The sequence below is a fragment of the Molothrus ater genome, chromosome 3, assembly GCF_012460135.2.
Source record: "Molothrus ater isolate BHLD 08-10-18 breed brown headed cowbird chromosome 3, BPBGC_Mater_1.1, whole genome shotgun sequence".
Lineage (NCBI taxonomy): Eukaryota > Metazoa > Chordata > Aves > Passeriformes > Icteridae > Molothrus > Molothrus ater.
The window spans coordinates 110,618,821-110,642,333 of record NC_050480.2 but is presented as its reverse complement, the minus strand read 5'-3'; the positions used below and the strand labels follow the sequence as shown (position 1 = coordinate 110,642,333).

Sequence of the window (23,513 nt, the reverse complement as noted above, 5' to 3'; positions counted from 1 at the left end):
AGCAGCCAGCTGAGAGTGAAGTAAAATGTGTAAAATTGCTTTGTGCTTCCTCTTAATTGACCCAAAGGAAGTAAAAAGAAAAAGAAACCCGGGCCAATTAATTTTTAACTGATTTTTTTTATGGTGAGAAATGTAGAGCTTTGGACTGACTAAAACGTCAGGGACTGGATCTAGTTAAGAAAGAGAAAGTGGAAAAGTTTTATTAAGGCTCCTTTAAGGAAAATTTTTTAACATTTAACAGCAAACCAATGTTTGAATGAAAATGAAGTGTTAATGTCTCAGCTGTAATTTAAAATTTTTAGAACTATTTTTGCAGAATCCCAGAATGGTTTGGGTTGGAAGGGACCTTAAAGTTCATCCAGTTCCAGCACTCTGCCATGGTCAGGGACACCTCCCACTATCCCAGGCTGCTCCAAACCCCATCCAGCCTGGCCTTGGACACTTCCAGGGATCCAGGGACAGCCACAGCTGCTCTGGGCACCCTGTGCCAGGGCCTCACCACCCTCAGAGGAAACAACTTCCTCCTAAGCAAAGAATTTTAAGTGATGCATTTGAGTTTTGAGTAATAGCAAAGTTTATCTCATTAAAATGCTAGAATGATTCCTCCCTTTAAAATTTGCATTGAGACTTTAGGGGCAAGCAAAAATAATCTGAAATTTTATCTTCCAGTTAGCCTGGAGAAATCCATGGTCCTCCAGCCTGGCCACCTAAATTAAAACTGCAGTTAATTATTCCCATGGATTAATTCTCAAACTGGCTCTTCCATTTCATGAGCAACGTGTCTCACTGCTGGGTGGCTGAGGACAGCACTGGGATCAGTGCCCAGAAGATTCCTGCTTCCAAGAAATGGGGCAGCAGCCACTGGCGCTCCAGATGGAGATGGAGCTTTGATTTGTTGGTCTACAGAGAAGCATTTTTTGGATGGACTTCAGCAGAACCAACCTTGATTTCCACCAGCTTTTCTGTCCAGGCATCTGGGAAAGGGAATGTGGCTCTAAGACACAGGAGAGGAACCAGCACTCGAGGGTTTGAATCATCCCATTGTGAACAGATGAGACCTGCAGGCTCCTGTCTGGCAATTTTATGGTGGGAGCAATGACCTGTCCTCATGTTTCTCAAATCTGACCCAAAAATTGGGTGACTTTTAATTTTAAATAAAATTTAGCAAAAATCAGACCTATTTCTATTTATTTTTTCCTCCCTAGCCTGATATATTTGAAGTGCCTGGACCCACTTTTCACTCAGTGGCTAACTAACATAAAACATAACTTTTTTTTTTTTTTTTTTTTTTTTTTTTTGCTTTCTTTCCCATAGGTTTTTGTCCAAACACACCATATGTGCTCCAGCCTTATTTTCCTCCCATCTCTCCTGGACTGCCAGGTGGAGCTGATGGGCTTGAATGGATACAAAAACCTGCCAGGAAAAAGCCTGGCACACCTGTAACCCTGGAACACACCATCTTGGTGCTTCCCCAACGCAGTGAGAGACCAGAGGCAGAAATCAATACAGACAGAGGTTTTATAATTAAAAAATTGTGCATTTTGACAAACAGCTGGCAGTTACACTCATTCCTCTTCCCCCTTAATGCAGAAAATAAATGTCTGGAACCCAGACGTCTGATTTTCTACTGCCACGTGTAATGATCCACTAAGACTGTGCTTGAATTAACCCCTGCTTTTGGCTACCAGACAAGAGCCCAAAGGCAGGCCCACGCTGTACTCCACTCCATTTGAACCTAGAGAGAACCAATCCCCCTTCCAAGGCATTATTTTAATGGAAAAACCATAATGTCTTTCTTCTGATTGAAAACGCCTCTGAAAATCAACATGTGGGACACAAAACTGATTTATTTTTATGAAAAAAGTAAACAAAGAAGAATTTTAATGAGGTGGGTATTTTTTTTTTTTCCAAGATGTCCATGGGGAAGTAAGGCTGTTCCTAGTAAACTGAATGGCACCGTGGCTGGTTGTCTTGTCCAGAGGCCAAGTGACAGTCTGGTCACAACCCAAAATAAACCTTCCTCACCCGGGGAGCACAAGAATCAGCACCCAGGTGTGGTGCTGATGGTATAGATAAAGCTCTGGTGCCTAAAATTCCTTCTTCCTTAGCAGAAAGAAGAGATACTCAGGGAGCTTTGGGGTGGCTGGTTGTCTTGTCCAGAGGCCAAGTGACAGACTGGTCACTACCCAAAATAAACCTTCCTCACCTGGGGAGCACAAGAATCAGCACCCAGGCATGGTGCTGATAAAGCTCTGGTGCCTAAAATTCCTTCTTCCTTAGCAGAAAGAAAAGATACTCAGGGAGCTTTGGGGTGGATGGGGAGGCACCACCCAGGGTTTGTGGGGATGGACGACTCAGCTCAGAGCCCACAGCCTCACACGTCTGTGAACCCCTTAATTCATCCCTACTGTGCAGACCTGTGGAGGAACACAAATTATCTGTCCTCTCTGCACCAATCTAGAGCTCTTTGTGGAGCTCCAGGTGTGAAAACCTCCTTGCATCCCCCCAGGCACGTCGGATCCTCATTGGATCGTGGTTCCCGTCGCGTTTCAGAACAAAGGCGTGAACCCAGCCTGGAGCCTCCCGGGAGAGGCATCCTGTGGGCTCAGATGGACACACAGCAACTGACACACACACACACAGAGCTCACAGACAGCTACAGGCACATCGACACAGCCACAGCTTCCAGAGCAGTGGGGTTGCTCCTCCTGCTCCTCCCCAGGCCTTGGGCACAGCCAGGTCTGCTCAGCCAAGAGCTGCTCCTGCTCGGGCACATGGGGAGGAGCAGAGTTGGGCTGAGATCCTAGAATGGTTTGGGTTGGACAGGACCATAAAGATCATCTCATTCCAACCCTCCTGCCATGGGTATGGGCACCATGAACAGGATTGTTCCACTCTGACAGGGTCAGGAGCAGGGTGGGCACAGGAGGGAGAACCTGAAGGCATCCACGCTTGATCTGCACTGTCTTGGGTGCCAGGTGTCCCAAAATTGCCATGGCAAGACCTCTGGAGTCCCTTGCTGGGCAGCACCAGAGGTCTCTGCCCCCCGTGCCAGGTACAGGCAGCTGTGTGCACTGAAAGGCAAGAAAACACAGCATCCATCTCACATTCTGCTGGGCAGGGAGGGAACCCCCTGTGTTGCTGAAGGTCCAAAGCTCATCACAGCAATTTCTCCCTTTAATTTTAAGTCCCATTTTGAGTTTGTTACCCAAAAGTCACCTTTCTCCTCTTGAAGTCCCTCTCTCAGATGGATGGGTGCTGCTACAGAGGATCCAGGGTTTGCTGGTGCTGCTGTTGGGGGGCGTCAGCCTGGGGATTTCTCTGACAGGAAACATCTTGGGTACAACATTTCCTTGTTTGCAGGGTGAACCACAGCGTGCCTTGGGGGTGACAACAGGATCCAACAGGATCAATAACGTGTATTGCTCTGGGTATGACTTCCAGAGCACACAGGAGACTTCTGGTCAGCTGGAATCTCTGAATATGCCCATGGTGAGTCCATCATCGATACCACAGGCAAAATGAAGCTCTAGTGCCCTGGACTCTATGGAGCAATCCAACAAAACATCTTCTCACCACTTCTTGAGGCTGGTACCATTTAACCCACAGTCCTCTGCTTGATGGGAGGGCTCCTTCCCACTGGAAATCAACTTCCCATCTGAAACAGCCCCATGGATCCCACACTTGGAGCAGCAGAGGCTGAGGGCTGGTGCCCAAGGGGACATCCATGGAGGAGAGCAATGTTGCTCCAGCCTGGGAGAAGGGGAAGGGGAAGGGAAGAGGGATTTTGTTTTGTGGCTGATTTTTGACCCCTCCTTGGATTTTTGAGCACAACCACCCACACTGGGCTGCGTCCTGTGGGAGGAAGAGGAGGAGAAGGGGCTTGGCAAAGGAGCTGAGTGCGTGTGTTGGGTCTGGATGCTCTCCAGGCTTCTTCCACGCAGGTCCTGCCTTCCCCACGAGCATCCCCAGGCCGTTCCAGTGCCAATCTCCACTCTGCCACCAAGACCAGCTGCAGCTTCCCAGGGAAGCTCTCTCCTCATTGGCCTCTCCTCACCCAGCCATGAGGCAGAGAGAGCCCTCTCCCCTTTCCCATCCTTCCCTCTCCTTCCCCCTCCCCGTTCAGCACAGCGAGAATCGGCGGGAGTTGATGTTCATCTTGGTGACCCCGATGAGCTTGAGGGGTGTGGAGAGGCTGAAGGAGCTGACGAGGGGGAAGTCACAGAAGAGGTCGGCGAGCTCGTCCCTCTCCTCCAGCTCGAAGGTGGCATCGTTGAGCATGCGCTGGTGCAGGTGGCACGTCTGCTCAATCTTCAGCTTGTTGATGTCGCTGCGCAGCCGCATCAGCTGCCTGGCCAGCTGCTGGTCCTGCAGGCGCATTTCTGCCTGGAAAGGGGAGGGGAGAGGAGTTTTAGTGGAGAATTTGCTGCCTCCCTGCTTGAGGCTTGTGCCAGATTGCAAGGCAATGTTGGAATATTACCAATATAGCTGGATGGGACATGCTAGAACTTGTCTGGCCCTTGGTGCTGAACCAAATAGTGGCACTGTGGTGTTTTCACCCCAGAGACACTTTTGGCTAGCTGGGTGCTGCAGCTGGGCGCATGGAGACAAGTCCAGGTTTGCAGGAGCTCTGGTGGTGGTGGGATGGAGCCTCCTCCCTTAAGAGGGGCCACTCCTCAGGTTTACCTCTGACAGAGAAGCTTTAAGGCGATGGTGAAGGAAAGGAGTCGGTTCTGATGGAGGGTTTGGATCCAGAGCTTTATTCTGGCCCACAGGCCTCTGAATCCAGCAACAGCTCCAACAGAACTCCCCGAACTGAATGGTTGCTGTTCCTTTTAACCCTGGAGAGAAGGGGAGGGAAGGGGTAGGAAGCCACCAACCAGGTAGAGGAGAGGATGTCTCAAGGGACAAAGGACACCTGGATGGCCCAATGGCCCCCCAGGGGTAGAGGCATCCTTTGAATCTGCCAATCACTCGACACCCTTCTGGAATTCCAGGATTGACAGACAGTGCTCAGCAGGGGCCAGGGAGGGAAAGGAGAGATGGCTGACACACCTGGGAGGGAATTATCAGGGGAGTGACTCAGTTTCTGAGGTAAACCCTAAAATCACACTGCAACAAGGCAAGATGTGTTCTATTTGCCATCTGTATGGCAGTTGTGTTTTGTTCATTGGGTAGTTTTCCTTATCTCTTCCACAATCACTCCTCTCTCAGGAAGGGACATGTGCTGATAACAGCTATTGAATGTCACTGCACAATTGATAAGAACTACAGCATCCCACTGGGAGATGTGCGCCCAGAGGGAGGAGCCAAGCATTCCTACCCGGATATAATCTGGAGATTCTGGAACACCAGCATGGCTTCTCCACTGGATTTCCCAGAGGAACAGCAGCTGCCTCTTTCTTCCACTGGATTTTCAGAGGAAACCTACACCCTTTTACAGGATCCATGCTCCAGCAGAACCACACCTGACACTGCAGGGCTGCAGCCACATTTCCAATGGGACTGCTACCAACACCCTGACCAACAGGGTGTGAGGTTGGGTTCTGACTCTGTCAGTGTTGTTTTAGTTTACGGCATTATTTTTTTTATCCTTTTATTTTCTTCCCTATTAAAGAACTGTTATTCCTGCTCCCATATTTTTTGCCTGAGAGCCCCTTAATTTAAAATTTATAGCAAGTCGGAGGTGGGGGGTTCACATTTTCCATTTTAGGGGAGGCTCCTGCCTGCCTTAGCAGGCCCCTGTCTTTCCAAACCAAGGCAAGACTGCACAGGATTGTGGAGAATGGAAGGATGTTGAGGTGCTTGAATGTGTCCAGAAAAGGGTGACAAGGTTGGTGAAGGGTCTGGAGCACAAGCCCCTATAAGGAGGAGCTGAGGGGGGCTCAGCCTGGAGAAAAGGAGGCTCAGGGGAGACCTCATCACTCTGCACAACTCCCTAACAGAAGGTGCAGCCAGGTGGGGGTCGGGTTCTTCTCCCAGGGAACTGGCAACAGGATGAGGGGACACAGCCTTAAGCTGCTCCAGAGGAAGTTTAGGCTGGACAGTAGGAAAAATTTCTTCACAGAAAGAGTGATTGGGCATGGAATGGGCTGCCCAGGGTGGTGAGAGTCACCATCCTGGAGGTGTTTAAAAAAAATGTGCCATGGTCTGGTTGACAAGGCGGTTTTAGGTGTTAGGCTGGACTCAGTCTCAAAGGTCTTTTCCAGCCTAGCTGATTCTGTGAACTCATCTAGAGGTGCTGGATCTGTGAGGGAGACAGGGATCTTCCAAGCCAGCAATGTATCCCAAAAAAATACCAGCTCAGGAGGGGGAATTTTTAACAATTGAGAAATTCTGTGCCTGCTCATGTTTTCAGGAGCACCGGGAAAATGGAATTAAAGCTGTGCCAAGGCTGTTGGCTTGGGTATCTGTCAGGCTTCAGAGCCTCCATCTCAACATTAAACAAAGCCCAAATTAATTTTGCTCATAAGGCAGCAGCCACAGGGAGACAGAGCAATTAGAGGTGGAAAGGACCAATTAAAAGAACACCAAATAACTGATCCCCAAATACTCAGCCTGGGTTTCCAGCCTGAATAAATCAGAGCTGGCCCATGACAGAGTCCACTTCCCCTGTGATTTATTTTATCTCAGTGATTTGAAGGGGCTCTCAGGATGGGATCTCCATAGTTTCCCACAGGACAGAGAACTACAACCTCCAAGCTAATGACATAAGTGTTTTGGAGGTATTTTTTTCCTCCCCTGGCACCTGGCTTGGGAAGGTGGAAGATTCAGAAGTAATGAAGGAAAAAAGGTCTTTTATTAAAAAAAGAAATTCTAGCTCATAATTAAGAAAATTCATTGCCACAGGATGCTGTAGGTAGTGAAGGAAGGAGTGAACACTTGGTGTGGGAATCAGCCTGGCAAACAGGGGAAGGCAGGGCTGGAAAAGCAAAACAAGACAATTCCCACTTCCCACCCCAATTCCCCCCTCACAGAAAAGCAACAAAACCACAAAAGCTACAAAGAAAAGAAGATGTGAAAGAAGCCAAACAGGCTCACCAGAAGGGGCTGGAACAGGATGATCTCAAAGGTCCCTTCCAATTCAGCCAGTTCTAGGACTCTGTGATTCTACATTTTGGGATAAATTTCCCTTTCCTGGATTTTAGCAGCATGGATGTGATCAGACCATATCAGTTTCCCTCCAGGCCTGGAAATGAGCTGCTCAGTTTGTGGGTGCAGATGCAGCTCTGGGGAAAGGGAGTGAATTATTCCTGGCCTGGTGTGTTGTGCATGAAGATGCAGAAGGGAAGCGAGGAAGGAAAATTCCCCTTGAGAGACCTCACAAAGACTCTGATATTCCCACATGAGACCTTTCCATGACCCTTTTCCAAGGGCTGCTGCAAGGATGGTGTGAACCAAAGCAGCCTTAGGGTTGCTTTAGCTTTTGCCATGATCCCTCTTCCTCCAAGCAAGCAGAGAATCCCAGAATGGTTTGGGTTGGAAGAGACCTTAAATCTCACCCAATCCCACCCCCTGCCATGGCAGGGACACCTTCCACTATCCCAGGCTGCTCCAGGCCCCATCCAGCCTGGCCTTGGACACTTCCAGGGATGAGAACCTGTGCCAGGGCCTCACCACTCTCACAGGGAAGAATTCTTTTCTAAGTTCTAAATCCCTTCAAACCCAAACCATTCTGTGATTCTCTGACGCTACAGAGGTATCCTGGAGGACCTTGCCTGATGAAATAAGACTCCAGCTTGGCTATCTGGAGAGGATTAAGTCACCTTTGTACCAATCTCTGAGTGAATCTCTCTCTCTCTCTCTCTCAGGAAATCTCTCTCAAATTGTTGTCATTTACCTTTATCAAAAATCCCCCACTATTTCCTCTCAGACCTCATAACCTGTGCCCCCAGCACAGCAATGCCACTTGGCAGTTTTTATTCTTCCACCTGAGTTACAATAAAAAAAACAAACCTATTCTGTTGATATTTTGCCCTGTCTCACAACAAATGCTGACATTTTATCAGGAGGTGATCACAGGTGTTATTGAAGTGACCCTGGGTCATTCTTTCTTCTTGGTGTATCAAGTTACCTAAGAAATGCCAACAAAGGCTTTCATTGAATATTTGGAAGAATGTGGGATTAAAAAAGCGTCTGCTGCCAAAAGGCCATTGTGCAGAGAGCTGTGATTTATAGGTGCTTTTTTTTCTCTTGCAAACCAGCTTTACATTTTTTGACTGGCTCTTGTTTTCCCTCTTTTGAGGAATCCATTTGATTTCACACAAGCTGGAAGGCAAAGCCCTCTAGAACATAAAGAGATAAAGAACAAAGCCTGGCAGTGGTTGACTAAAACCATGTGGATGTGGCACTCGGGGACATGGTTTAGTGGCAGCCTTGGCAGTGCTGGGTTAAGAGCTGGACTCAACGATCTTTGAGGGCTTTTCCTTAAGAATTCCATGTTTCTATGCGGGGATGATGTGCACAAGGAGGGGATGGAAGATGGGATGGGGGCTGGCACTGCCTGGGCTCCTTGGAAGGCTGCCTTGTCTTCCCAAGGGCTTGGGAGTTCCTTGCTTGGTGACAGGTCCTGTGGAGGCAGCTGGGCAGAGGGTGGAGCACCAAAGTGGAGCTGCTCTGCAGGGCATGAACTCTCACTCCCCACACTCATCCCTGGGGCTTGGCTTGAGATATAAACCCCCTTCCTGCACCCATGTCCCATTAAACACTGCTCTGTTCAAACCCCCCCCCCAGAATATTTAGAGGAATTTCAGCCAGAACCCAGAAATCCTCATTCTCCTTCCCTTTCCCACAGGCTCTGCATAAATACTAAAGCCATTCTCCCCATCCCATGCTGAGGACCAAACAATCACTGGAAAGGATGAGTGATGTCCCTGTAAAAGCAGCAAAGTTGTCAGGCCAGCAGAGCTCCACAAAGCTGCCTGGCAATGAATAATGGGATTACAGGGGCCACACCACGGGGAGCTGTGGGGTTTTTGGTTTGCAGAGTTCACCCAGGAGGTAACTCCACACTCCAGTTTATCCATGTGAGGCAGCAGCAGGATCCCACACATGGGTGCAGCATCCTGGAGAAACCCATGGGGAGCATCCAGCAGAAGCCAGGCTTTGGATTTCCTTTGATCCTCTCATGGCCAGGGCAGGAAGAGCCTTAGGTGTGTCTTGCTGATGAAAACCAACATTTTAACACATTCTGCCCCTCTCTGCACACCCAGCTGTTTCTCACCAGCATGGGTGGGGAATGTTGTTGGAATGGACAGAATGCCAGGTTGAACTTCCCAGGATGGAAGGGGAACCAAACTCAGGTTCTCCCTGGCAGGAAAGCAATTGCTGGATTTAAATACAAAGCTGGACCACCAGATCTTAGGAGCCTAGGGAGGATTTTCTGCTTGGACTGAGCCTCAGAATCTCCCAGGGATGTTTAACAGGGGTAAGGGAGAGAAAGCTCTGGATGTATTCTTTCCTGATTTCCAGTCTAGGTGGCTCATCCTAAATAGCTACAAGCAATTGCCTTCAATTTTGCCTTCAGCAGACAGGAAGAGCAGTAATTTTCCCATTTCCAGCAGCCCATCTTTTCTCTGCATTGCTTTTGGGGGATTTTCAGCAGGTAGCACCTCGAGGCATGGAGATGAGGAGCTCTTTGAGATTTCCCTCTCTTCCCAAAAGAGAAGAATCCCATGGATAATCCCAGTCCCAGCCTGGTCCATGAAGCTCAGGGGGATGGTCTGTGGAGAGGCAGCTGCTCCCACAGGGCCAGCCCTTTTTTATTTCCAAAAGATCAAAAGAAACTGAAATGTCAATTGGCACTTTCCTGAGCGCAAAGGAAAGCACAAAGAAGCACAGGCCACTTGTCAGATCCTTGCCAAACCCTTCAGACACGTCCAAGTTGTCTGTGTTTTGGTCTGGGGCTTCTTCAGAGTGCTCAGATGCCACCCTGTCATGGCTAATTTTAGGTGCTCACACCCTTGTGGTGCAACCCACAGCCCCAGATGAGTTATCCCAGCTCCTTCTGGAGTGCCTGGGAGTTCTCCACCACCACCAGGAGAGCTTTCTTTGCCAGCTGGACCATGTTGTGGGTCCCAAATCTCACTCTTTCTCACTGCTGGCTCCCTCTCTCCCCAAAACAGAGTGGCTGCACCCAAACTGACCCTTGGGGATGGTCCTGTTCATAATAATAAATCCTAAACTCTTCCCTAGTTTCAGCAATTTAACAGTAGAGGTCACAGAGTCACACAATGGTTTGGGTGAGAAAGGACCTTAAAACTCATCCTGTTCCACCCCCTGCCATGGGCAGGGACACCTCCCACTATCCCAGGTTGCACCAAGCCCTGTCCAGACTGGCCTTGGACACTTCCAGGGGTGGGGACACCACAGCTTCTCTGGGCACCCTGTGCCAGGCCCTCCCCATCCTCATAATGAGGAAATTTGGTGCTGCATTGTTGTTTAAATTCACTCAAGCACTTGTTCAGCCAATATGAGTATCCCAAATGGAAATAACAGCACTTAATATTTAATTTTTAAAAATCTGACCAACAGGACACAGATGCTTTATGATTTCCCAGACATCTGTGTTCCTTTTCAGGTCTTTCCTGCATTCTGGCTCACGCCCCTCAGATTTCACTGCCAAACTGGTGAATTTGAGCTAGAAAACTGATTTTTCCTAAAAGGACAAAGTTAGAACTGTTCTGTCTCTGTTCACAGGGTTGTAATTTAGCCATACTTAGGAGGGAGAGGACTTTGAATGCTTAATTTTATAACTTGTAAAACCTGGCAAATTTCAAAAGCAAAGAGCAAAGTGTGACCCCTCCAGCCCTCGAGTCTGTCACCATCCCTGGGCTGGTGATGGTTTTGCTCTCAGCACAGACGAGGAGCTGCCACACTTGACAGTGCAAAGGCAAACACAAGGGCAGAGAAGAGGCAGGAGGAGCTGGGGAGGGAAATGCTCCAGCCCCGGGGCAGCTCAGCACATGCTGAGAGCTGCAATTTGCTCCTACACCTCCACAGAGCCTCTCAGCACAAAAAACAAGAGCAGTTTGCATGTCTGAATAAATCAGCTTCTCGGGGGCAGGTTCCCAGCAGGGCCCAGCTGAGGCTCTGTGGGTTTGTGTCAGTCCTACAAACCTGGGTCTGGCATGGGTCACCTGAGGTGACAGGCCCAGAAAAGCAGACTTTTGGGTTTGTTCTTGCTGGAATGGCTCTTGAGGTATTAAAAAGTCTTTTTTTCTCAGCTTTGTGCTTGAAGAAGATGTCGGGATTCTCCGGCTCTGGTTTTTAAGGTTGTTTATTTTCTCTTATCTCATACATTTTCTTTTGGACTTGTGGAGGTCTGTCCAGCAGGTCAGGTTGAGGCACACTGACTGCTCTCAGGGTGGTGTTATCTTTTTATACTAAAAACTACATGTACTTTATTTACAATAATTTTTTTAGTACTTATTACCAAAGTTAGACAGTTTGTCTTTATCTTAAACTAATTTAAAAGTGTTACTATCACAGCAGAAGATGGAGGACAAGAAGAAGAAAGACAGGACATGCTTAGATTCTTTGATTTTGCTTTTTGAACTTCTATTCTAAAAACTTTAAAATTTTACTTTTTCACTTTGTGATAAATTTACTATCATTTTATTCAAATTTTTATGGCTTGCAACTTTTCCCATAAAGTTGGTAATTGTTTCTATGGGTTAAAATCAAAGGCACAGCTGTCTTTGACTCCGTGCCAAGTTTTCTGAGCCCCCTGCCAGGGTTTCAAGCCTTTTAGGGAAGGTAGAGGAATGTCTTGGGTTCTGACAGCAGATGGACAATAAAACCTTGGGTTTTGTCTTTTGCTTCACTTCTCAACATGACCAGCCTGAACCTGGCTGAAGTCAAAGCAGATCAGACCCAGAAGACACAGAGGAAAATTCCTTGCAGTGTCAGATGATGGCTTTTGTGTGGATGGGGAGTGATGAGAGATAGGGCAAGAGGAAATGGCCTCAAATTGCACCAAGGGAGGTTTAAATTGGGTATTAGGAAAAAATTTCTTCAGCAAAAGGATTGTCCAGGGCAGTGGAGGAATCCCCATCCCTGGAGGGATTTGAAAGCTGTGGGGATGTGGCTTGGTGACACGGTTTAGTGCTGGCCTTGGCAGCACTGGGGAATGGCTGGACTCAACCTTAAAGGTCTTTCACAACCTAAACCCTTCTATGATAACTCCAAATTTACTCTCCTGCCTCTGCTGCTTTTGGCTGGGATAGAGTTAAATCCAAAACTGGGTGGTCCTGTACCAGCTGCCTGATGGGAACAGTCATCAGCATGTGCAAACTCCTGAAGCTCCAAGTGCTTGGCAGGAGCTCCCTGGGACAAGCCAGAACCATTCCAGGGTGAAGCTGTTGAAACAACCCAGCCTGAACAGGCTGGGAGCTGTGCTGAGGGCTGATGGAGCTGCACACTCTGCATTTCACTCCCTAAGGACAGGGCTGCTGCTCTTCCCTGCATGGGAAGAATCTCCACATTCACCAGCTTTTGCCTCTTCATTGGATAGGTGAATCCTACAGAGCCCAAGTAACCACTTTGTGGGATCACAGGATCATGGAAAGGTTTGGGTGGGAATAGACCTTAAAGCTCATCCAGTCCCACCTCCTGCCATGGGCAGGGACACCTTCCACTATCCCAGGCCACTCCAAGCCCTGTCCAGCCTGGCCTTGGACACTTCCAGGGATCCAGGGGCAGCCACAGCTTCTCTGGGTGCCCTCCTCACCCTCACAGGAGGGAATTCCTTCCCAATATCCCATCTAACCCTGACCTCTGGCAGTGGGCAGCCACTGCCCCTTGTCCTGTCCCTCCAGGTCCTTGTCTAAAGTCCCTCTCCATCTTTCTTGTAGGTTCCTTCAGGAACTGGAAGGCCACAATCAGCTCATCCCAAAGCCTTCTCCAGGCTGAACAATCCCAATTCTCTCAGCCTTTCTCCCAGCAGAGCTGCTCCATCCCTCTGCTCATCCTGGTGCCTCCTCTGGACTCTCTCCAGCAGCTCCAGGTCCTTCCTGTGCTGGGTCAGCTCTGCAGGTGGGGTCTCACCTGAGAGGGGCAGAGAGGCAGAATTCCCCCTCCCCTGCTGCCCACACTGTGGGATCAGCCCAGGATCTGGTTGTTTTCTGGGCTTCACGCTGCTGTGGAGCCTCCCTGATGGCTCTGCTACCACAACATGAGGAAAAAATCTTGTCTTTGTTGGGATCTTTGGAAGCTTGTTCCTTTATTTGACAAGAAACTGCATTTCACTCTTGAAATGTAATGTGAAATGCACCTTTTGGTTCCAGCACCATGTGATGGGATGGCCTGGCTGTGCTCCCTCTGCCTGCTGGCAGCTCTTGCCCACACTCGTGCCTCCAGCTCAGCTATTTCACCCTGTGGTCAGTCAAAAAATTGCTCTGTCTTTTGGGGAAATTGGTCTAAATTACCAGTCACATCCAGATTATACCAGACTGGTATAATTAAGTGGCTGGGAAATGGAAAGTGAGGAACAATTAGGGTTTGCTTGGCCTTTTCTCATCTTTAATTCAAACTTTCAGTTTTTGACAGATGGTGGTTTAGATACCACACCCCAGTCTAAGGGGTAGAGTCAGATTCTGAGACAATTTGTACTTCCATCATGGGCAGAGATTGAAAGAAAACCCCAAATCTTTTAAAATCCAGGGTTCTGAGAAGGAAAATCTGTTTCTTACTCTCTTTGATCATCTTGAGATTCGGGGTTTCCATCAAGTGTGAATTTAAGATTAGACCCAGATTCAGGGTCACAGATCTGGAGCTGAGGTTCTCCAGAGCACTGAGGAGTTGTAGGGGATCATCTCAAAGCTGTTCCTAATAGTCCTGAATTCCTGAAATCATGATCCTGAGAAACCAAGTCACCAAAGTGTAATATCCAGAACCACCTCTGTAAATAAATCCTCAGGGGACCAGTGGAGTTGGGAGAATGCAGCAACAGAAAGTTGACAAATCAACATTATCTGAAGCAAAAGCCACAGAGAAATCTTTAAAACTGCTATTCATTTTTGTCAGAAGCTTTCCTCAAAGATTTCAGTGCTTCTCAAAAACAAAGTGTCTGCACAGGAACATTTTCACAAGTGTTGGCCACAAGTGATGTCCCAGCCCCTGCTGCAAATATCCCTGCTGGGACTCACAGGCAAAATTCCAACTGGGCAAGAGAAATAAAGCCACATGTCATGAGTCACTTCCAGTGATTTGGGCCAAATAATAAAGAATTTTCATGCCAGTGAAGAGAAGGGAAGTGTGGTTTTGGTGTCTGATTGCTTCTACTCTTGTGAAGAGCACCTGAGCTCAGACTCCAGCTCTGACTTCAGCTGCCCTGACAGGGACATACCCATCCTATCAACCTCCAGAGAATCACAGAACACCCTAAAAGGGAAGGGACCCACAAGGATCATCAAGTCCAACTCCTGGCCCTGCACAAGACAACCCCAAAATCACTGGATGTGCCTGAGAGTGTTTTCCAAACAATTGAGCTCTGTCAGGATTGGTGCATCCACCTGGGAATTATCCCCAGGCTGTGCTGACTCCTGAGCTCAGCTGGGAGCTGGGTCAGGCCCAGGATAAATTTGTGCCAAAAATCAGGATAGCAAAGTGACAGAGAAAAGGTGAATTCCAGCCCTGACTCTGTGGATTTTCCTAGCACAGATTCCTAGAAAAGACAAAGGATTTTTGTCCTCTCCTTCTCTGTGAAATATCCAGCACATAAAAACCAGAAATAAACAGATGTGTGAGACAGGGCCCAGAGCTGGAATGGGGGGATGACTGAAATGTGGACTGGGTTTGAATCAAGAAATAACAACAGAGGATGGGCCTGGAAGAGCCAGGTGTGGAAAACAAAATGAGTGATGGAAAATCCAACAAGTGATGGAAAACACAATGACTGATTGTTGCCTTTCCACCTGGGGCTGAAGGCAGGTAGCAACAAGGAGTTTCCCCACTCTTTCATTTTTATGCCTCTTGAAAATTTGTGCTAACAGGGACAGGCAATCACTCACCAGCTCCTTCCTGAGCCACGTCAGAGCTTCGTCGATGCTCTCAAAGCCACCTATCCTCCCCGAGGTGACAGTCCCCTTGTCCTGGGCAGGGCTCCCATTGAGGTGTAGCTGCACCTTCCTCATGGGCACAGTCTCCCCTGGGCTCTTTTTGTCCTTGGTGGCCTCGTCCTCCCTGTCTCCCTCGGCCTGGGGGCTCTTCCAAGCCTGCTCCTCCAGCTTTGCCTTCCATTCCAAGTAGGAAGGGCGCCTGGTCTCCAGTCTCAGCTTCTCTGTCAATGCCTTGAGGGTTCTCAGGTGATCATCTGGAGGAGGAACCCCCCCAGAGCCAGCATCCATGCTGTCCAGAGCCTCTTCTATTTGGATTTGGGGCACAGCCATCCTCTCTGGCAGTCCAAAGGCATAGAGGTGGGCTGGGAAGGACCAGGGATGGAGATGAGAACCCTCAAGGTTTGACCGGGGTGTCACGAGGTGTTCAGCACAGCTCCCTGGAGGACAGCTGAGGTGTGGGCCCCTCCTCAAGCACCAAACCAGCCTTGGATGAACACCTAGAAGAAAAAAAAAGGATTAGTTTTGAGAAGGAAAAGGGAGTGAGGAAAGAGAGACAGCTCCTGTGAGGGTTTTGGGAGAGGCTCAGTGCCAAGGTGCTGCAGGGGAGGGTGACCTCACCTCGGTTATCTGAGTGCTCTGGGGCAGGAACAGACAGGCTCTGGCTTTTAGCAAAGCTCTGGTTACCTACACCTCCAATCTTAACTCAAGGGGCTACAGAAGGGTGGCCAAGGAGGCCAGGACACATTCCCAGAGCCCAAAGTCCTCTGGAGACAGCAGTGGCTGCTGCTGGATGTTGGGATGTCTGGTTTTGCTGATTTTCTGCCTGGCAAACCCACATTTCCCCATCTGGGCAAATCAGGTCCAGATGAAATAGGACAACCTGAAAGAGGGGAAGTTTGGATTAAATATTAGGGAGAAATCCTTCCTTGTGAGGGTGGGGAGGGCCTGGCACAGGGTGCCCAGAGAAGCTGTGGCTGCCCCTGGATCCCTGGAAGTGTCCAAGGTCAGGCTGGATGAGGCTTGGAGCAACCTGGGATCATGGGAGGTGTCCCTGCCCATGACAGGGGGTGGAATCTTTAAGGTCCCTTCCAACACAAACCATTCTGGAAACCCAAACTTCTCCCAAGAGTTTGAGTCAAAAGGAGAACTGGGAAAAGGGATTTATTCTTCCCCACACCACACTTTAAGATCCAGTCTAAGATCTGGGTTTGCCAAAGCTGCAGCCTGAGGACTCAGTCCCATCCTGGCCCAGTGGCTCCAGTCAGGAACGTGGTCCCAGCCAGGTGAGGAACTAACCTGGGGTGCTGGCATGGTCTGGGCTCAGACACCCAGGGAGGCTTGGACTTGTGGTTTCCATCACTGGCCACGTCCAGTTTGTCCAGTGGGAATGGTCCCTTGTAAACACCCTTAGGAGCAGCAGCACAGAGAAGCCAGGAGCTTCCTCCCCACTTCTCCTCCTGTCATGGGAGCTGTGCTCAAAGCTGGTCTGACAAACCCTGGGACCTGGAGGGGCAGAGAACTCCTCAAGAGTTAAGCTCAGGCAGCTTCTGTACTCATTTGCCAGCAGGATCAGATAGGAGACATTCTCAAGGTCGTGTGCTCATCTATAGCTGAGCTAGGAATAGATCCAGAGCTCTCCTCTGAACGTCAGGCACAAAACAAAATACTTCTCTGCCTGCCTGGTGAGGTGCCTGGAAAACCAGGCAGGATGTGTGCAGCTTCCTAGAGTTACTCAGCCATTCTTGTCCCTGCCATTCCCCCAGAGGCACGTGCAGCTCTGAAATCCAGACCATAATTACGCCTCTCCAGCCTTTTCAGTGAGAAGATTCAATTTGAAATAAACACTGAGTGAGAGCAAGACTTATCCCAACAATTGTGTGGGGGGGCACATGAGCTGAAGGAGGAGTTGAGAGCGTACACACAGACAGTGTGGGGGTGGAGGATTACTCATGTTGTGGTCTCCTTCCTGCTCTTATTTATGTTAATGAGAGTTTTACAGGGAGAGGGAGCACACACAGACACTCTGGCAGGTTGGAGCCAACAGCTCTCGTGCCTGGAACAGCAACAATTTTCCTTTTTTCTGTTGAAAAAGAGAGGGGAGAGCAGTGAGCTGCCCTGGTGGAAGAGTTCTCTGCAGGGCTCAGGGCATGTCGATGAATTTACCTTTCCTCCTGCTCCAGCCTCCCCAAATCAATAAAGAAAAACAAGCAATGACTCTAAAGACCTCATTTCTGAGCTTTTTTCTCTATCCTATGAGACCTCTGTGCAGATTGCTGAGGGTGGCCCAAACCCAGCAGCCCCAGAGTCTGCTGCAGTTCCACACTGGATTTGCTAATCCCCAGCAAAGATCATATTTTTATCATTTTCTGAATGCCACAGCTCCAAAACAGAGCCCCACACAAACTCTTTTGTCCTGTTTTTCAGCGTGTATGGAATCCTCAGGGTGGCAATGGCCCCTGGTATTTGAGCCCTGGGCACAGCTCAGTTAACATTTAGAGCACTGGACCATGAAAACAGAACAGCAGCTTGGAGCATCCCCTTTGTCACAACCCTGCTGCCATCTCCCCCTCCCTGTCACCACAACTCCCAGAAGTTTTGGAGGGGATTTGGTTTTTCTGCCCTAAAAGCAGCATTGATTCAGCCCATCCTTCACTTTCTCTCTGGTGTAACATGAAAAGTCTCAATCCCTCTGCAGGGACACCCCCTAAATTGGCAGCATTCCCCAGCCTGTCCAAACTCCAAAGTGACAGAAGGGAGCCACCTCTAATTTCCTATCAATACCTTGGACTTGGATCAAAGACCTGCTGTGGAGAAAGAGATCTGAAAGTTGTAAGTGTGAGAAAAATGCCCTTGTGCTGTAACACAAACCCTGAGAGTTACCAAATTCCCAGGAACAAACCTGCCTCTGGCTCAAATCCACATCCTCCCAGTCTCCCTGCCCTAGGCTTGGCTCCCCCTGGGCTGGCCTGTGAGAGGGGATTTAAGTGATTAATCCTTGATTTGTCTCATTATCACACCTGCCACAGGGAGTTTGTGCCACTCTTAATTAGGGGTAAAGAGTTCAGCCCCAAAACAGGGGGAGGATGTGCTCACACCTCACTAAGAACTTCTGCTCAAGGATGAATCCTGAAAGGACAGAGCACAACAGGCCACTGAGACAATAACAAAAAAACCCTTTAACTTCATTCTGGTGTTAGATTTCTACTGGAGAAGTCAACTGACCTACCCCAAGGGATCAGCAGAAGAACCAGCCTGGGATGGAGAAATAACAGGAATGTTAAAGTGGGACTTCAACAATTAGCCAAGGAGGAGCTGTGGAAAGCAAATTATTCTTCTTCCTTTGCTGTTCCTGGTGGACTGTGGATTCTTGTAACACCATTTCTTATTGCAGAGGAGCAGCAGTGGCTGCAGGAGTCTGTGTTAGAGGAATTCTGCTCCTCTGGAGGCTGGGAGGACAAAAAAGCCTCGATAGGAGACAAAACCTCAGCTGACAGAAGCCCTTTTGCCACACACACACCATGGGTGACATTTCTGGCATGGAGCAAACAGGGCAGAGGCAATGCTTCAGCCTGTGAATGACCTTCAAAAAGCACCTCAGCCCCTCTGTGCCTCAGTTTCCCTCTCACTGGGAAGTCAGTCTGTGCAACTGGCCTTCAGGAAAAATGCTCTGAGGGTTTTCAGAGATGTACAGAATTCATCTCTGATTTATCCAGGTCTCACCTGGGTGCTCATGCTCTCGCTCCAGTGGGTGCAGGGACACCCCCCCATGATCCATGGAGTTTGGGATGTGCTTCCCCTGGCCATTTGCTCTGAAGGTTTGCACAGGGATCACCCAGATAAGCCCTGGAGTAAATCCGAGCTGCCAGCATGACCATCCAGCTCTGCAGCTCCCAGCAGCAGAGGAGGACCCTGAGCCTGGAAAGGTGGGGTGAAGGAACACTAAGGTGGAGTGAGAGGTGGGGGACAGTGCCTGGTGTGCAGGGAGAGCTGTGTTTGCCTCCCTCCATGCACAGCAATGACACAGGGATGGGGTGGGGGTGACTGACCCCCCTGGGGGTCTCTGACCCCTCCCTGGGTTTCTGCTGCAGGTTGGGAGAGGGGCAGAGAGGAGGAGATGCCTGTGAGAAGGGGTTGCCATAGCAATGGAGTATGGCTGAGGGAGGATGGATGTTCCAGAGCATCCTCAGGGCAGCAGAGACTCAGAGGCCTCAGGAATGGGGTGAGGGAAGGAGAGACCCATCAGGATCAACACTGCAGCTCCCTGGAGCTGCTGGATCCCTTTCAGGGTGGTTGCACATCACTCATTCCCTTCCCCATGCCAGAATGAGCTCTGTCAGGAGAGGAGCTGCTGTGCTGTGTGGATTTGGTGAGCTGGGGGCTTCCTCACCCTGCCAGAGCCCCCCCATCCTGCTGGCTCTGCCCAAGGGCCCTGCAGAGGTGGAGAACAAATCCCTGGGCACCCCGCTGACCCCGAGGAGAGCTGTTTTCCTTGGATTTTATTATTCAGTGTTTACCCACCCAATCCTTTTCTGTAGCAGCTGAAATCCTCTCCTGCAGAAAAGCAGCCTGGTCCCAAAGTGACCTTCAGCTTCCCTCCCTTCCAAAGGACAAAACCCCAGCACCAGGAAGAGCTGTCTGATCCTGAGGAGCCAGAACACGCTCCAGGGCTGGAATTGGTGCTGTCAGGATCAGATGCTCTCTGCCTGCTCAGGATGGTTGGGACAGGATGGAAAGGGCTCTGCCCATGCTGGAGGAGCCATGGCAGAGCCCTCAGTGACACTGAGCATGGTGCCCATGGAGACCTTCTGGCCATGCTCCTGTCTGTGAGCTTGTTTCTTTCTCCATGGAAAAATGACAGCACTGATGGGACCAAAATGGGCATTACAAGCATAATGTGGACATGGAATTCACAGAAAAATGGGGAAAAGGGAAAAAGAGAAAAAGAGGGGTTTTCCATTCACATATGACCTGGAGCAAGATGAGAGTTTGCTCCAGCACATCCTTCTGCCCAAATAGCCTCCAGAAAGAGCCCTGAACACTGCAAGGGAGGAGGGGAGGGCAGTGGGGGCTGCAGAAAATCCATCAGAGGAGTGGAGGGATGCAGAGATGGCTGCCCCAGCCCTGGCATTGTCCAAGGCCAGGCTGGACAGGGCTTGGAGCAACCTGGCATAGTGGAAGGTGGATGAGCTTTATGGAAGGGACCTCCCTCCCAGCCCAAACCATTTTGTGATTCTGCGAGATTAGAGGGGACCAGTTTGCACTCCCTGCCCCAAGGCACTTCTCCCTGGCTGATTTCCAGCATCACAGGCAGAGTCAGAACCTGTTTCAGTAAACACATCTGCACCTTCCTGCCTGACTCCACCTCATCCCTCCTGCGTCCCCCACACAGCTTCTAGCAGGCTCCTGGTGAGGCAGCAGGGCTGAGGCTGCTGCCTGCTTCAGAGGGACCCTTGCAGCTCCATTTTCAGACTGGTTAGGCTCCCCTGGATCAGCAGATTTCCAGGCTTTGTGTGGAAATCCTTGGCATTCCAGCAAACCAGTCTTCCAGTCAGCTGGAAGTGGCTGCAAACCGGGGAGCTGAACGGGGTCAGTGCTTACAACCCACCAGCCCAAACCAGGTGGGATTCCTCTCAGGAGGACAAGGATTAAGGAGCAGAAGCAAAGGCAAGTTTTCAGGCTCTTGGTGAAGTCACCATGTCCACCTTCAGTGTGTTCTGAGCTCTGTAGAGCCATGGATTATGGGCAAGGGTTTCATCTCCATTCTCTGCCCCAGGCTGCAGGCAGGTTTTGGAGCTAAATTTGGAGGTGGCACAGCCACCCTGTTCCCAGAGGTGCCCCCAAAGGATCTGTGGCTTGGCACAGCTGGTTGTTCCCCCTTTTTCCCCACTGCCACCCCAGGCACGGCCACGTTTCATTACCCTGCCCCTGTGCCCAGGGTTATGAAAGGGGCTGGGATTCCTTGGGAATGAGCCAGGGCAGGCTGAGAAATGCTCTCTTCCCAGGAGACTAGCACGGGGAGCTATTTTTCCCCCAGATGCAGCATGCGAGGGTGTGTTTTCAGAAAGAAAAAAAAAAAACAACCCAACCTTTTTGTTTTGTTTTGTTGAGCTCCAATCTGCTCAGCACCCAGCTCAGCCCCTGCAGGGACAACACCAGGGTCACTGGAGACCCCCAGGCTCCAAGTTAACACGATCAGGGGAGTGGGGTCAGCCCCTCGGTGACCCCCTAATCCCCTTTACATGCCCCCTGTCCCATCCAATTATCCAAACCATGATCATCCAACCCCTGTCCCCAGACCTGTCTTCTCCCAGTGCTGAGCTGCTCTGTAGCATTTAATACCATTCAAGATCAGCTGGTTGCAAACAGACCCTCCTCTCCCTCCCCCCAGAAGGGCTACGCTGTTCTGAGGCTGATTATTTTTATTTATTTTTTTTTCTCTCTTTTTCCCTGCAGTGTCTCTGCTACATTTGCAAACACCTAATGGCTGCGGGGCTGTTGCAAGCCCAGAGCCCGGCAGAAGCCGGATTCCTCCCGTTCTGGTGGATTTTTGTGGTGTACAGACCCCCCCCCCCCCCCATGAAGGATAGGGGGTGGAATTTAATGGGCATTCGAAAGCAGAGAAGAGCTGGGATGCAAAAACCCAGCAGCATCTCCCGTGTGCTGAAATGATGGCTGGCACAGTGCAAACTCACGGCAGCCAAAACAAGCTCGTTCCCGCTGGAAAGTGGGGAATTCCTGGGGTACAGGGGACGAGCAGACAAAGCCAGAGGGATCGGGCTCCTCGCTGGAAGCCAGGAACTTGCTTTCCATCCATTCCCACCTCCCCTCCCGCCTCTGCTGAGATCTCCGATGTAGGAAAGCTCCGGATTGTGGAATAACAGGGGGAGCATCGCAGGGAAACAGGGAGGGATGTCCTTAAAGAGGTGCCTGTGGTGGGAGAGGTGCCAGCCCTGTGGCTGTGGGATGGGGATGCTGCACACCCCGGGGTGTTCGGGCACAAACACTCGTGCTGCAAGCTGGCGCTATTATTTTAACAATTAGCCCCAGGCTGTTATAAAGGGCTCTGAAGAAGTTCTGTCTGTTATTTTGTTGGGTTTTTTTCCCCCTTCTCGGTGTAAACGTGAGCTGCGAGGGCCAGACCCGAGCAGGTGGAAACCTGCTCTGCTCAGCACAGAGGTTTCTTTGGTTTTTTTGATTCAAAAACCAGAGGTAACAGGGGTTTTTTTTGGTTTTTTTTTTTTTTTTTTTGATTCAAAAAACCAGAGGTAGCTACGCCCTGCGAGGCTCATCCCACCATGTCTGCACTGCACAACCCCACCAACCTTTCCAGGTTCGGGAAGGTTTCCAGGGCTCCCGAACATCTCAGGCTGGGGGCAGAGGGAGCAACAGGTGATGGTCCCGAAACCCGGGCAGCCTCTCCCCTGTCACACCTCACCCAGCGAGGAAAAATCCTCCTGGAGAGGGTGAGGAGCCCCACGCTGCTCCCAGCTGAGAGAAAATCCACAAACAGCACGGGGAAAGGAGGATTCAGACATTCCCAGTCAATGGGGAGCCATCTCCAGGGAATGTCGGCGGGGCAGGGGGGGACGCTTTGCAAACCCCACAGCAGAACCGGCTCGCCAGACCCCGCTGCGGTCCCCATCGCCCCTCTCTGCTGCTCCTGGGGTCCCCCGCAGCCCCCGTGCTGGGTTCCCCAGGGTGGCTCTGTCCCCCCCAAGCCACCACCAGCACCAAAACTTACCGGGGCTGGAGTCAGGCTGGGGATTATTGCACGGACATCTCGGCTCCCTCCTTGCACCTCGGGTCCCCAACTTGGTGTTTGCAGAGCGGTGTCACCAGTGCCTCCTCCTGGAGTCTGTCTCATCCTCCTCCTCCTCTGTGTCTCGCTCCAGCAATCTGTGCGTGTGGTGGTTGGTTTGTTGTTTTTTGCCTTTTTTTTTTTTTTTCATTTAGGGGATTCTTTTTTTTTTTTTTCCTTTTTTTTTTTCTTTCCCCAGCGGTTGCGTCAGGGCTGTTGCCTGGAGACAGGCGAGCTATTCCAGTTTGAGCTTTTCAGCGCCGATTTCCTCTCTCTCTCTCTCTTTCATTCATACCACCGAGCCCTGAACCTACCTCCCACCAAGCAATAACCCTGGAGAGACCTGGAAGGGAGGAGGAGCTGCACAGCCCGGGTCCTAAACATCCTCCGGCACCCAGGAGAGGGAGGAACATCCGCGATGCTTTCGGCGTGGAGAACAGGGATGGAGCGGTCCAGAGGAGGGCAGGTACCCTCGAGGCTTGCAGGAGATGCCCGAAGGAATCTGTGGCTCTTCCCGACACCAACCTGCTGCTGTCCCCATGCTGATGGTGTTTCTTAGCATGGATATCAGCCCCACCACAAAGAGTTTGGGGTCTTCTGGCATTCGGGAGAGCTTTGGGATGACGTTTTCCAGGTTCCGACAGGGATTTTGCAAG

General features: G+C 50.2%; 1 protein-coding gene across 1 annotated transcript; it reads right to left on the bottom strand.

Annotated features, from left to right (window-relative positions):
• Nucleotides 1-1,500: 1,500 nt before the first annotated feature.
• FAM167A (family with sequence similarity 167 member A) lies at nt 1,501-23,362 on the bottom strand. The gene is made up of 3 exons (XM_036380877.1): nt 22,801-23,362; nt 15,012-15,556; nt 1,501-4,386 (listed from the first exon to the last, which is right to left on the bottom strand). Exons 2-3 carry the CDS (start codon nt 15,387-15,389, stop codon nt 4,123-4,125), a joined length of 642 nt encoding a protein of 213 aa, XP_036236770.1. The 5' UTR covers nt 15,390-15,556; nt 22,801-23,362; the 3' UTR covers nt 1,501-4,122.
• Between the last annotated feature and the right edge of the window lie 151 nt (nt 23,363-23,513).